Source organism: Emydura macquarii, unplaced genomic scaffold (assembly GCF_026122565.2).
Source record: "Emydura macquarii macquarii isolate MOO-44397 ecotype Brisbane River unplaced genomic scaffold, CSIRO-AGI_Emac_v2 contig_629, whole genome shotgun sequence".
In the NCBI taxonomy this organism is placed as follows: Eukaryota; Metazoa; Chordata; order Testudines; family Chelidae; genus Emydura; species Emydura macquarii.
This window is the reverse complement of record NW_027130766.1, coordinates 3,368,970-3,381,770: the sequence shown is the minus strand read 5'-3', so window position 1 is coordinate 3,381,770 and position 12,801 is coordinate 3,368,970. Positions and strand designations below refer to the sequence as shown.

The 12,801-nt window shown below is 55.9% G+C and overlaps 1 protein-coding gene across 2 annotated transcripts in view; it reads right to left on the bottom strand.

Annotated features, from left to right (window-relative positions):
* The window catches only part of SLC4A1 (solute carrier family 4 member 1 (Diego blood group)), a 36,588-nt gene extending 24,510 nt beyond the window's left edge, over positions 1–12,078 (bottom strand). For both annotated transcript variants that reach the window (XM_067541053.1, XM_067541052.1), the window contains exons 1-3: positions 11,996–12,078; positions 6,512–6,605; positions 5,806–5,899 (exon numbers count right to left, since the gene is read on the bottom strand). In XM_067541053.1, coding sequence (XP_067397154.1) covers positions 5,806–5,899; positions 6,512–6,529 — 112 coding nt within the window. In that variant the 5' untranslated portion in view covers positions 6,530–6,605; positions 11,996–12,078. The remainder of the gene's footprint in view (positions 1–5,805; positions 5,900–6,511; positions 6,606–11,995) is intronic.
* Positions 12,079–12,801: the final 723 nt, after the last annotated feature.

Below are 12,801 nucleotides of genomic sequence, written 5' to 3'. Positions count from 1 at the left end.
CCTGTAAATACACAGCAGTCACACACTGCTCACAACCACACAACTCACAACCACACACACCTCACACAGAGACACACAGCTCACACCCACACAGAGACACGCAGCTCACAACCATACAGAGACACGCAGCTCACAACCACGCAACTCACAACCACACACACCTCACACAGAGACACACAGCTCACACCCATACAGAGACACACAGCTCACAACACACACAACTCACAACCACACACACCTCACACAGAGACACACAGCTCACACCCACACAGAGACACGCAGCTCACAACCACGCAACTCACAACCACACACACCTCACACAGAGACACACAGCTCACAACCACACAGAGACACACAACTCAGAACCACTCAAGCCTCACCCAGCTCACACCTCACACAGAGACACACAGCTCACACCTCACACGCGGAGACGCAGCTCACAACCATGCAGAGACACACAGCTCACAACACACACAGCACACAGCCACACACGCCTCACACAGAGACACACAGCTCACAACGCACACAGAGACACACAGCCACACACACAGGTGCATCCACACAGGCGCACACACAATCATGCAGCTCACACAGCGATGTACAACCTGCTTCCACACAAATATTCGCCGCACGGAGACCCAGACAGCTCCCACTGGCACATGCAGACATTCACACATCCTGCCGACAAATGGAGAATCGCAGGTCACCACACGAAACATCCAGCTCACAATGACACACAGAGAACACACACACACACACACACCAATCACCCTGGGAGCTGCCTCCTGCCAGCTGGTGACAGTAACAGGTCAGCCACAAGTGGCTTCTGTCTTTAGTCAAAACAAACCCTTTATTTATCATCAATAACCAGGCAATTACAGGGAAACCGGCAGCAATACCTCAGGGGTCATTGCCTGGCAGGGACAAACTCCCGTGACCTGGCGCCAGGCGGTTCCATGGGCCACTCGGAGTCCCTGGGGGGCATTTTCAAGCCTTGCAAAATCAGCTCCTGGGCTGGGCCCGGAAGGGGCGATTGAGCCATTGATCTTGGAAAGCCCAGGCTGGGTGATAATGCCAACCCAATCTCCTACGGGGCGCCAAGGGTGGATGGATGGGGACGGCGCCAGGGTGCAGAGGGTGGATGGATGGGGACGGCGCCAGGGTGCGGAGGGTGGATGGATGGGGACGGCGCCAGGCTGAGCGCTCTGTTGGCACTGGGGGTGTCCCTGTCCAGACCCAGCTAAGGCAGACTACGTGATCGCGTTCGCTTCCCTCCCTCTTTCCGCCCATGCGGGTTCCTCCTGCTTTTCAGGCCGCCGAGTCTCTGCCTCCCTGGGAAGATACTAGTGGGTTTGGGGGACCCCGTTTTGCATCAGAGTGTGGCTCCAGATCCGCACTGCCCCAGGGAGTGGGAGGTTCCAACCCGGGTTTGGCTCCATTGGAGACCGCGACAGCGGGTCAGTCACAAAGTCTGGATCTGGATCAGTCACTTCCCCAAAGGGCTGGGGTGATCAAAGCCAGGCCCACCCCTCGTCTCAATCAGTGCCTGGATCTGTGGCAAATCCTTCCCTAGATGGCATGATCCAAAGTCCACCTAGGACATGGCCATGCTTTGCATTGGCTTCAGTGATCACTGACTCAGGCCCATGCTTCGATCTGAACTCGCCCACACACCCTCACCCCATCACAGACGTTCCCACGTGCTTTCTGCCCTCTTAGCTACCTGCTGCCATCCTACCTCTGATTTCACCCAGCCTTGCCATGGGGCACCCTCTCCACCCTCCTTTATGCACCCCCAGCTGCTGTGGGGGGAGCCGGAGGAAAAGCCGCCCATCCGCGCAGGATCCGCAAATGCCCTGCGTGGAGGCGGATGTCCGACTTGCAAACTGCCAGGCTGCGTCCCTGTTCTCTGGATCCCTTTTCCCAGGGCTGCGTGACTGCTTCAGGATGGTAAACTTTACAGTCAAGGGCAGCGGCACGCACCTGTGAATGTGGCCGAGTGATCTGAGCACAGGTCTGGTTGCCAAAAGCTCCTCTCCGGTCTAAGTGTGTCTCTGCCACTGACTTGATCTGTGCCCTTGGGCAAATCACTTCACCCTTCTGCCTCAGCCTGTAGAATGACAACCTGCCTCTGGCAGGAAAGCTTTGAGGGTTATTTGTGCCTGACCCTGGGCAGTTCATGTCATCTCTCTGTGTCCCTTCCCACCATTTCTCTTGTCTATATAGACTATACATTCTGACTCTTGCTATGTGTCTGTACAGTGCCTAGCGCAATGGCCTAGCCTGATGCTGGCTGGGGGCTCTAGACCCTACTGCAATGCCAATTAATAAAAATAATAGTGACAAAATGTCTGGAGGTTCTAGCAAGGGAACGCAGCTACCGTATACCCTTGACCGAAGGACGGTACTCCTCTGTCTGGGAAGGTCGTCCTCTTTGACCGAGCACGCAGCTTCGGGAGGGACACACATGGAGCAATGAGGGAGGAAGGGGACCCCCGCCTAGCCAGCCAGATCAGCCGAATCAACCCTGGCGATCAATGGGGTGACAGATGTCGCAGCCGTGTCTGGCACTCAAAAAATAGCGGCTTTGGCGAGCCCCCAACAGATGGTGCTGCGGAGACTGAACCGGTGGGGCTGCTTTCAGACTCAAACCTCCATCTAGGCAAAGCCGCCGGGTCCCACCTTTGAGTATCTTTGTGCCTCTGGGCTGCTCCCCAGCATCGCCTGGTACCCAGGAGCGAGCCCCAAGAAAGTAATGGGAGAGGTGGAAATAATTCAGGCTCTGGACTGCCCAAGTTATCAGCGGGCCAGCGGTGCATGCAATCTCCTTCATTCTTGCTGAATTATCGTCCTTCCGAGATCAGAGCACATTAGAAAGCACATAAATACCATCTGAATGAGTAAACAAGGACCACACCAAGCGTACTCTGGTGCCAAAGCATCATGATAGATATTTATAGGCCAAAGAGGCCTCTGAGAGATGATTCAAGCTGTTTGCATTGAATGAGGCTCATGGCATGAATCTTTTAGAAATGGCCTGGACGCACCGATTGAACTGCATCATCCATTAAAAAGGACTTCATGCGCCCATGGGTTCCTTTCATTTTGGGCTCATTACGAAACTAATAACCTTCGTTCTGGGGCTTGAATCATTCCAGAACTAGCATTGGAATAGGAAAAGGTGCAGAGAAGGGCACCGTGAAAGGATCACGGTGATGGAACAGCTTCTGTATGAGGCGAGACTAAAAAGACGGGGACTGTTCAGCTTAGAAAAGAGACGACTGAGGAGGGGATACGATGGAGGTCTGTAAAATCATGACTGGAGTGAAGAAAGTGAACAGGGAAGCGTTATTTACCCCTTCACAGAACACAAGAACTAGGGGTCACCTGATGAAATTAATAGGGGGCAGGTTTAAAACAGACATTAAGCAAGTGCTTCACACAACGCACAGTCAACCTGTGGGACTTGTTGGCAGGGGATGTTGTGAAGGCCAAAAATATGACAGGTTTCAGAGCGGTTCCCGGAGGGCAGGTCTATCAGTGGCTCTTAGCCAAGACAGTCAGGGATGCAATCCCTTGCCGCTGGTGCCCCTAAACCTCCACCTGTCAGAAGCTGGGACTGGCGGACAGGGGGTGGAGCACTCAGAATTGCCCTGTTCAGTTCATTCCTTCTGAAGCCTCTGTCAAAGCCAGGATATTGGGCTAAATGGACCATTGGTCTGACCCAGCATGGCCAGTCTCACATCACAGTTTGCCCTTCTGCTTTCATCGAAGGACCACAAAGTGCTTTCCAGGAGTTAATCCATTAAACCTTGTGACAGGCCTAGGAGTCTTTCCACCTGCCAGAGGAATGCAGCCACCTCTGGGGTGGAACACAGCAGCTCTGCCCAGCAGTTGAGGACCAGACGTCAAGAAGAACCCTGATTCCAACAGCAAACAGCTGCAGGAAATGCTGGTGGGTAAATGTAATCACCCAAGCTGGCATTTAATGAGGAAACCAGTGCAGAATACGCTTGCTCGTAAGAAAAAGTGCCAGGGGATCATTAACGGCCACGAAGGGGCAGGAGTCCATGCTGAAATGTTAGAGTGCGCTGACTTCGCTGGTGCTTTTGATGGAGCCTGTTGTAAAACTAGGCAAATACCTAGAGAAGTTGATGTACTCCCTGGAAGACCTCTGCGTACCCCCAGGTTGAGAACCACTGCACTAGACTATCCTGCTTTCCTCTCCCTCTGTGTTTGTATGCCCCCCCATGCAGTAACAATCTCCTGAGGCTATCTATATGATAGATTGCATTTATTATGCACCTATGAACACCCCCCCCCCCCCGCACTCTGCCCACCAATTCATCTCTGCCTTGGCTATTTCTAACATCCCCTCTCCCTACACCCATCTCTATGTTTCCTAGATATTTCTGCAACTGACGTATTCTCCACAGACCTGTAATAAATCTATTCCACCAAATTCTAAGCTGGCCAAATGTTTCTTAGTGAATTTGTGTAACTCTCATGGTGAAGTTAACCCGTTTTTCCGCAGTGCGTATTTTGGGGACTACATCAGATGGAAGGAGCCGCAAAGTGCAAAGGGGAGACCATGTGGGACTGGGGGGCGGGGAGCAAACCACAAGGAGGGGGGGCTGGTGGGCAGGCAAAGAGAGGAGACGGACGTCCACCGGCCCTATAGATATAGATCTATACACTCAAATGGTGAAAGGTTGAGAAATCCTGACCTGGGAGGAAAGATCAAAAAAAACCACAACTGGGCATGTTTAGCCTTGAGAAAATCAGGCTGAGGGAGGAACCTGACAACAGTCTGCAAGAACATTATAAAGAGGCCGGTGATCAGTTGTTCTCCATGTGCACTGGAGATCAGACAAGACGTAACGGGCTTAATCGGCAGCGAGGGAGATTTAGGTTAGATATCAGGCAACGCTTCCTGACGATAAGGGTAATGAAGCTCTGGAATAAGGGTAGTGAAGCTTCCCAGGAAGGTTGTGGAGTCCCCGACCAGTCACTGGAGGTTTTTAAGAACAGGTGGGACAAACCCCGGTCGGGGATCGTCTGGGTTTGCTTGGTCCTAGCTCAGTGCAGGGGGGCTGGTTTTGATGACGTCTCGAGGTCTCTTCCAGCCCCACATTTTATGATTCTCTCTCTATAGACACACACCATATATGCAAAGTTTCCAGACTATACACACAACATCATAACCCCATGCTTGGCGCACAAACCCTGTGTATAGAGCATAACCCCGTACCCTGGGATCCCGGAGCCCACTTCGCCATAACAGCCAGACACAGTCCCAAGGGCCATAGGATTTCCCAGGTACTAGATCAAACCGTTGGTCACTCTAGCCTGATATCCCATCTCCAGCTGTAGCCAGCGCCTGATGTGTCGGAGGGTGTGGAAGTCCTCCATAACTGACCTAACTCACTGCTGTACTGGAGTTCACCACATCTGCTCGATAAGGCCCCCCAGGAGCGCAGGGCGTTCGTAGCAGAGATGGTCCCTCTGGCCAGGCACCCCAGATCCTGCAGTGGCCCATGAGGGCATCAGAACCCTTCCTAATGCACCGAGCTTCGGGGGGTGACACAGGAGGGCTGGGAATTCCTTCCTGACCTCACCCCAGGCAATCAGCACATGCCCTGAAGCATGTGCACTGAGGACCCTTATGGCATCACCTCCCCTGCAGTGCTGCACACAGCTGTCGGTGGTGATGGGAATGTCCTGGCACCACCTCCCATTGCACGGGAACTCTACCCCGCCACCCCCAGTCAGCCTTGATGACCTGTGAGCATTTGGGTTACTCACTGCTTTGTGCGAGTGACGTCTGCGATTGCCCCAGTTCGAGGTCCTTGTAGCCCTCCTCCTCCAACCTGCTCATCATCTCAGCTTCATAGTCCTCCTAAGGGGAGGAAGGAGAACACCTGTCATGCTCACTAACCCTGCTTGTGTGGGCCGGGACAGCCTGAGCAGCTGTATTCCCTGGGCCCCGGGGCTGAGACCCAGTGTGGGGTCCAGTGTCATATCTACTCCGGGGTACAGAGGGGTGCTTTGATGTGACTCCCCCCGTGGGGGAGGGTAGCCCCGTGCAATGCCGGGTGTCTGTGGAGGGATTCCCCGTGGGGGAGGGTAGCCCAGTGCAATGCCAGGTGTCAGTGCAGGGATTCCCCGCGGGGGGAGGGTAGCCCAGTGCAATGCCGGGTGTCTGTGCAGGGATTCCCCGCGGGGGGAGGGTAGCCCAGTGCAATGCCGGGTGTCTGTGCAGGGATTCCCCGCGGGGGGAGGGTAGCCCAGTGCAATGCCGGGTGTCTGTGCAGGGATTCCCCGGGGGGAGGGCCCAGTGCAATGCCAGCCCAGTGCAATGCCAGGTGTCTGTGCAGGGATTCCCCGCGGGGGGAGGGTAACCCAGTGCAATGCCGGGTGTCAGTGCAGGGATTCCCCAGAGGAAGGCAGGCAGCAGCATGGCAGGCTGGGTTGAGTGGAGCCGTGATATCGTCTGGCTTTCACCACGAACCTCCATGGGTCCCTCCATTGTCCCTCTGTCTGCGTCTCTGGCTCTGTCCCACCTGTCAGCCCGGAAGCAGCATAACCCGGTGGGGCCCAACGCTCTGGAAATTCAAAGGGAAGAAATGCACGTTAGGAAGGGCAGGAACAACGTGAAGAAGGTAGGCACAGCCCACCCACGGATCCCCACCCCGCCTCGGCAGGATACCAGTTTGTGGGGGTTGTTTACGGCAGCCCCTGCTCCCCAACATTCATGGCTCACACCAGGATCTCCTGGCCCTCTCGGCAGCATCCCAGAGCATAGGACCAGTAATGGATCCGTGCCTATTCTGCAGGTACACAGCTGGCTATGGGGGAAGGGCTGCTTTGGGGGATAAGGCACTGAGCTGGGATTCAGGAGACTGGGGCTCAATTCCTAGCCCTACCACGGCTCCCAGTGTGACCCTGGGCAAAACTCCAAGTGCCAGATTTTCCAAACCCACCCTGGAAACCCAGCCTTCCATCTCGCTGGGCCTCCATTCCCCATCTGTGCAGTAGGCAGAATAATCCATTGTCTGCTTGATCTCTTTAGACGGTAAGGCCCAGATCTTCAAAGCTATTTAGGTGCCTAATTCCCAGTGATTTCTAGGGGAGTTAGACGCCTATGTATCTTTGAGGATTTGAGCCTGGAAGCTCTTTGGGGCAGGGGCTGTCTCTCAGTCTGCCTGTGCACCCCTGGCATGTCAGGCCCTGATCTCTGCTGGGCTCAAGGGATGCTTATAATAAAGCTCTGAATTCTTTGCTGGAGCCAGCGGTGGGCACTGTAAGAAGCGCACCAGTTCCTGGCGCCATCTGTCCATCCCGGCCGACTGCCGCCCACGTGCAGAAGGTGTTTCTGTTTCCAGCTGAGCCTTCTTGCAAACTGTTTATTTTGAGGCTTGCAGTTAGCACGCTTCTGGGGGAGGGGGACGTGTCCCTGTGCCCACTCCCCCGAGTCCCACGCAGGAGTCACTCACTCCTGTGACACGCTGGGGGGGTGCTTCCCACTCCAAATGCAGGGGGTTTGCTACGCTGAAGGTGACGTTTAAGGTAACAACAGGGGAAAAGAGGCGCAGCGGTTTGCTCAGGGTCACTCAGCCTGTCCCCACTAGAGGTGAGCGTGGCGTGCCAACCCACAGCTCCCCAGGGTGTCCCACCTTGGGCTGCAGAGGGGTTGAATGCACTGAGGCAACGCGTTTAGGCCGTGTCTGCATTGGCCTCTGAACTGGGGGTCGAATGTAGGGTCAGACTAGGGCTTGGTTACATGCAGAGTGGCACCGGTTTAACTTCAGATGGGGTTTGAAACCAGGTTTGAAACCCATGCCAAAGGTTGTGTGGACGCTCCAACTTTGGTTTACTCCAGGTTTACTCTGGTTTAGTTTAAGCTGATTTGGAACAAGTTCAAGCAAAACCAAAAGAAACCGCTCGTAAACCAATGAAGGAGTGTGCAGACAGGTGTGCGCCGGTTTAACTAAATCACTTGAAAAAAAAAATTTAGATTAAACAGGTGCAACTTGCCAAATTGCAGGGGGGGGAGGTCTAGGTTGGCTGTTAGGAAAACGTTTTTCACTAGAAGGATGGTGAAGCACTGGAATGGGTTACTAGGGAGGTGGTGGAATCTCCATCCTTAGAGGTTTTTAAGCTGTGGCTTGACAAAGCCCTGGCTGGGATGATTTAGCTGAGGTTAGTCCTGCTTTGAGCCGGGGGTGGGACTAGATCCCTCCTGAGGTGTCTTCCAACCCTCATCTTCTATGAGTCTGTGTGTTGAAGAGGCCATCGAGACCTGCCCAAACCAGCCCTTGGATCCACAAACCCTGAACTACGGGGGAGTTTGGATTCGAACCCAGCTCTTCCAGTCCCTGCTACACCCCCTGTAACAGAAGTGGGAGGAGCGCCAGAGTATAGGGCCAATTCAGACCTGGATCCGGCAGCAAATATCCGAACGCCAGCTCATTTCTCTAACAGATCATACCGGATCCTGCACACCCAAAACTGGGAGACTTCATATCCCCGCCCCTGCTCTAACCCTGTGTCCTCGGCACATTGTGGTTCCAGCTAAACTGGTTTGCGGTAGGTCTTAGCCAGCCAGCGCCAAAGCTAAAGCAAACAGTCGGTGCCCGTTTCTACGCACAGCTTAGGGCGTCTGCTTCCTCACTGATCGAGCCACTTTTGGGTTCTGACACGGCTTTGGCTCCAGGCCGGCGGACCTGCCTTTGAAGCCCGTTTATTGGAAGCCCTGTTGAAACACAGCCGCATGTGCTTTGGGTGACACGCTGTGCCCGCTGTATAGACGCTCTGCTCGCCGGTGAGACTCAAACCTGCGACCGACCGTTCAGGGAAAAGCAGCCGGCTAGTGCAGCAGCTGGGATCCGCCACTAGAAGGCGACACAAACACACGCTAAACCACTGGCTCACGCTTGCCTGAAGACTGAGTCCCCGGCCTTTCCCGTTGTCAGAGCTGGCTGGGCCCGGCCCTAGACCGCTCCTCTCCTGTGGGTGGCCTCTAAAGTTGTGGGCCCAGCTAGTCTGGCGTTAGCCTGTCAGCCTGTCTCAGAGAGGCAGGAGCAGGGGGTGGATCTGGGCGCTGGGTCGGGTTGTCTCTGGGATTTATTTTCAGTGGCCCATCGATTCCCTGCATGGCAGTGCCTGGCTCTGGCAAACCCTGAACATATGGACAGGAGGAGGTCCTGGGTCGGATAACTGGGCTTCCCCCACCCTGGTTCTGGCTACCAGCCAATAGGAGAGGCATTGCCCAGGTGGGCGGTGGGGAAGGGTGGGTGGTCACAGAAGGAGACTGGAGGGTCCCTGTCACAGGATAGTGCAGATGAATAGCAAACTCGCTGCAGCCTTGTAAGGGGGTGGGGCAAACACAGGGAAAACGCAGGATAAATATCCCGGGGCGGGACCATCAGGAGAACTCATTGTAGACGTGGCTAGCCTGCTAGGTGGCCGGTGGGCTAGAGGGGGAAAGGGGTAGGGATGCGTTCGGGGTCCTGCCCTGTGTTGTCTGCCTGGTGGCATGCGTGATGCAGGGAGAACAGCAGCTCTGCGTGCTGGGGGGGATCTGTGTGCTGGCGTGTGCAGACAGGACCTGGGGCACAGTGAGTGGCAGTGAGCCATGAGCTCGCACGGTGGTGACACAAGACCTGCCCCAGGAGAGCCCCTCACGAGCAGGAAGCATTCCCTGGGTGCGCGCTTTGTGGCTACGGTTGGAAATCTCCGGGGGCTGCAGGGAGTGACTCAGCAGAGGGCACTTTGCCGTCTGAGCCAAGCCCCTGCTTGCTGCCAGGGGGTGCTCTGCTTCGGGAGACGCCTGCTCAAATCCGGCCTTGTGTGATCCTTAACGGCGCCATGGGCGGTGTTAACCCCCATCCCCGCTTCTGACTGTGCCTCTCTAAATTCCCTCAGCTCCTTCCACCTTTGCCCCGAGCCTCTCGTGCGGCATGGCTGTGCTCTGTAGGACAGCTGCACACCCCACCCCAGAGCTGGGTGCATTTCAGCAGTGGGCGCAGCAAGCTCCATTTGCGAAACGCTTTGGAGTCACAGGCATTGGAGGCCCTTTGAGGCGGGGCACAGCAACACGGCGCTGGCACCGTTCCCCCAGGATCAGCTGCGTAGGGAGCAGTGCAGGGGAAGGGGAATATTGCATCAGCACCTGGCTGCTGGGTTCTGCACCACGCTGATAGTCCACGGGTGAGCCCCTCTGTGCAGCCAACCCACGGTCCTCCCGTCCCAGCCCAGGGAGTCAGCACGAACCTGAGGCCATCCCCTTGTTACGGGCAATGTCCCCATGAGCCCAGCGTCAGGAATCCCCAAAGGTGGAGCAGCACCGTGCCTTCCCTGAGACGCTGCCCATTAAACCAGCCAGCGCAGACACAGGCTACTGCCGGTGACTAGCAAGGTACAGACTCTGGCACTGAGACCCATAGTAGAAAACCTCTACCTCTGGCCACAATCCAGATCAGCGAGCCACAGCATGGCCCCTATACCCCTCCCTGCTGCAATATATCGCTCGGTGGCTCCCAGTAGAGAACCTACACCCCCAGTGCCACCGTATATAGCCCTGTGACTTACAGTATAGAACCTATACCCCCAGTGCCACCGTATATAGCCCTGTGACCCCCAACATAGAATCTATACCCCCCAGTGCCACAGTATACAGCCCTAGACCCCCGTGACTTACCCCCAATGTATATAGCCCTGTGACCCCCAACATAGAATCTATACCCCCCAGTGCCACTGTATTTAGCCCTGTGACTTACAGTATAGAATCTATACCTCCAGTGCCAATATATATAGCCCTGTGACCCCCAACATAGAATCTGTACCCCCAGTGCCAAGTATATAGCCCTGAGACGGCTCCTATCTCTCAGCCATGCCCTTTTCTGGGCACCTCACAAGCAACAGCCATTGAACAATCGACCTTCCAATTCAGGATACTCGCCCAGACGACAGCTCCCTCGCCCCCACCCCAAGCCCAGGCGCTGGGCTGGGGCGGCTGCCAGAGAACCACGTCTCCATGCAAGCTAAGCCGTGCTGGGGTGATTCGCAGCTCCCCCCCGCCCCCAGCTCCAGGCTTCAAAGGCAGAGCCACGAGCCGCGTCAGCCAGCCCTCGAGATCCAACCAGCCCCTCCGATCCCCAGGCCATGGGGACGGCTCGGCCGCACGAGCTCAGCAGTTGGTTGGTTTCCTCCTTTTGGATGGAGGCCATGGCAAGCAGCATGGCGTGCTCAGCTCCCCCTTTCTCCTTCAGAACCCCAGCCCCGGGCCCTGCAACCCCGCCCGGACCCTCCATCTGCACCAGGAGGACTCCACGCACAGGTAGGCTGTCCACCCAGCTCTGCTTCTGCAGCTGCAACCTCCCCTCTGCTCGCCTGAGCTCTTCGCTGCCCCTTGCATGCAAAGCTCTGCGACCAGCCCCCCAGCTTCTTTACACGCCGAGGGGCGTCTCAGTGACCCCGGCACAGCTGCCATGTCCATAAAGTCACAGCCGCTGCTAGGCAGCTGCCTGAGGGACACACCATTGCGAACTCACTCCTCTGAGTGCAGGACCCCGTCTCCAGCAGGAAATGTGGGGGAGGGATCTGGGGGAGAGGGGGTGGAATGACCCCAGTTGGCGTCCAGCTAGCATAGGGGCTAACACTGCCAAGGATTTCGGAGCAGCCCCCCAACCACCGGCGTCCAAGGGGTGAAGGCATCATACGGGCTCGCCAGACTCCAGGTCAGTTCGCAGCGGGGACCGAGCGGACGTCTCCTTAGCGACTGTCCAATCCCGAAAGATGCCATTGCACTAGAACCTCTGCCAAGCCAACTCCCTCTGGAGATACCAGTGAGCCAGAAACAAAGGCCCTCGTGTCCCTTCTCCCCCAGGTGGGAGACCCCAACACCCCTCTCCACCCCATTTTCCCCACCCCCTCAGCCATGCTCTCCAAGCTGCACCATCCCAAGGACAAGAGAATCAGCAAACTGACCTACCAGTGCCCGGTGGGATCCTGAGATGCTTCCAAAGCCCCACAGCCGGATTCTCCTCCTGGAGCCCCGGCTCAGCTGTGGTAGCCTGCCACCCGGGGAGATGGTAAAGAGACCTGAGATCGAGCCCCAGGCACTTCAAACTCCTGAGTCATGTCCACCTCCCTAATCTCTCTGGCCCACCAGCCCCGTGCACTCCCCTGCCGCCGAGAGATTCACCCTCTCTGGGGCCCTGTAAACATCGTTATCTGGAGAGACCATCTTGCAGCACCTAGACTTCCCCTCCCTGCCCGTGTCCATTGCCTGCACCGTACCCAGCCCGCTGCACTGAGCCTCCGGCTCTCTCGCCACTACTAACTTCACTGACTTTTGCAAATCAGGTTTAATGCACTTTTTTTTTTGGTGGGTCGTGTTGATGTCCCAGCTTGTGTCCTTGCAATATCTTGTTTACAACCTTCTGGGGATTCCCTTTGGGGAAAGTCCTGGGTGGATGTGGGGTAGGAAACCCTTCTCGAATTTGGTTTATTTAAAAAAAAAAAAAGTGCTTCTGGTGAGGCATGCTGTTCTGTGACGCGTTTGAAGCCATGGCCAAGCTCCTGCAGATTTCCCTACAGCGGTGTCTGTGTTTACTGGCCATGTCCATCCCACCGTTATCCAGCAATACCCCAGTGGAATGAGTGAGACAAGAGCACGCAGCCAGTGTGCATGGCATCACACCAGCTGTTTGGACCTGCAGTGTTCAGTAGTCCACTCGAGGCCCGATCTGTGGCCCACTAAACGTCAAAGGAAACCCTCCCATTGACTTCCGTGGG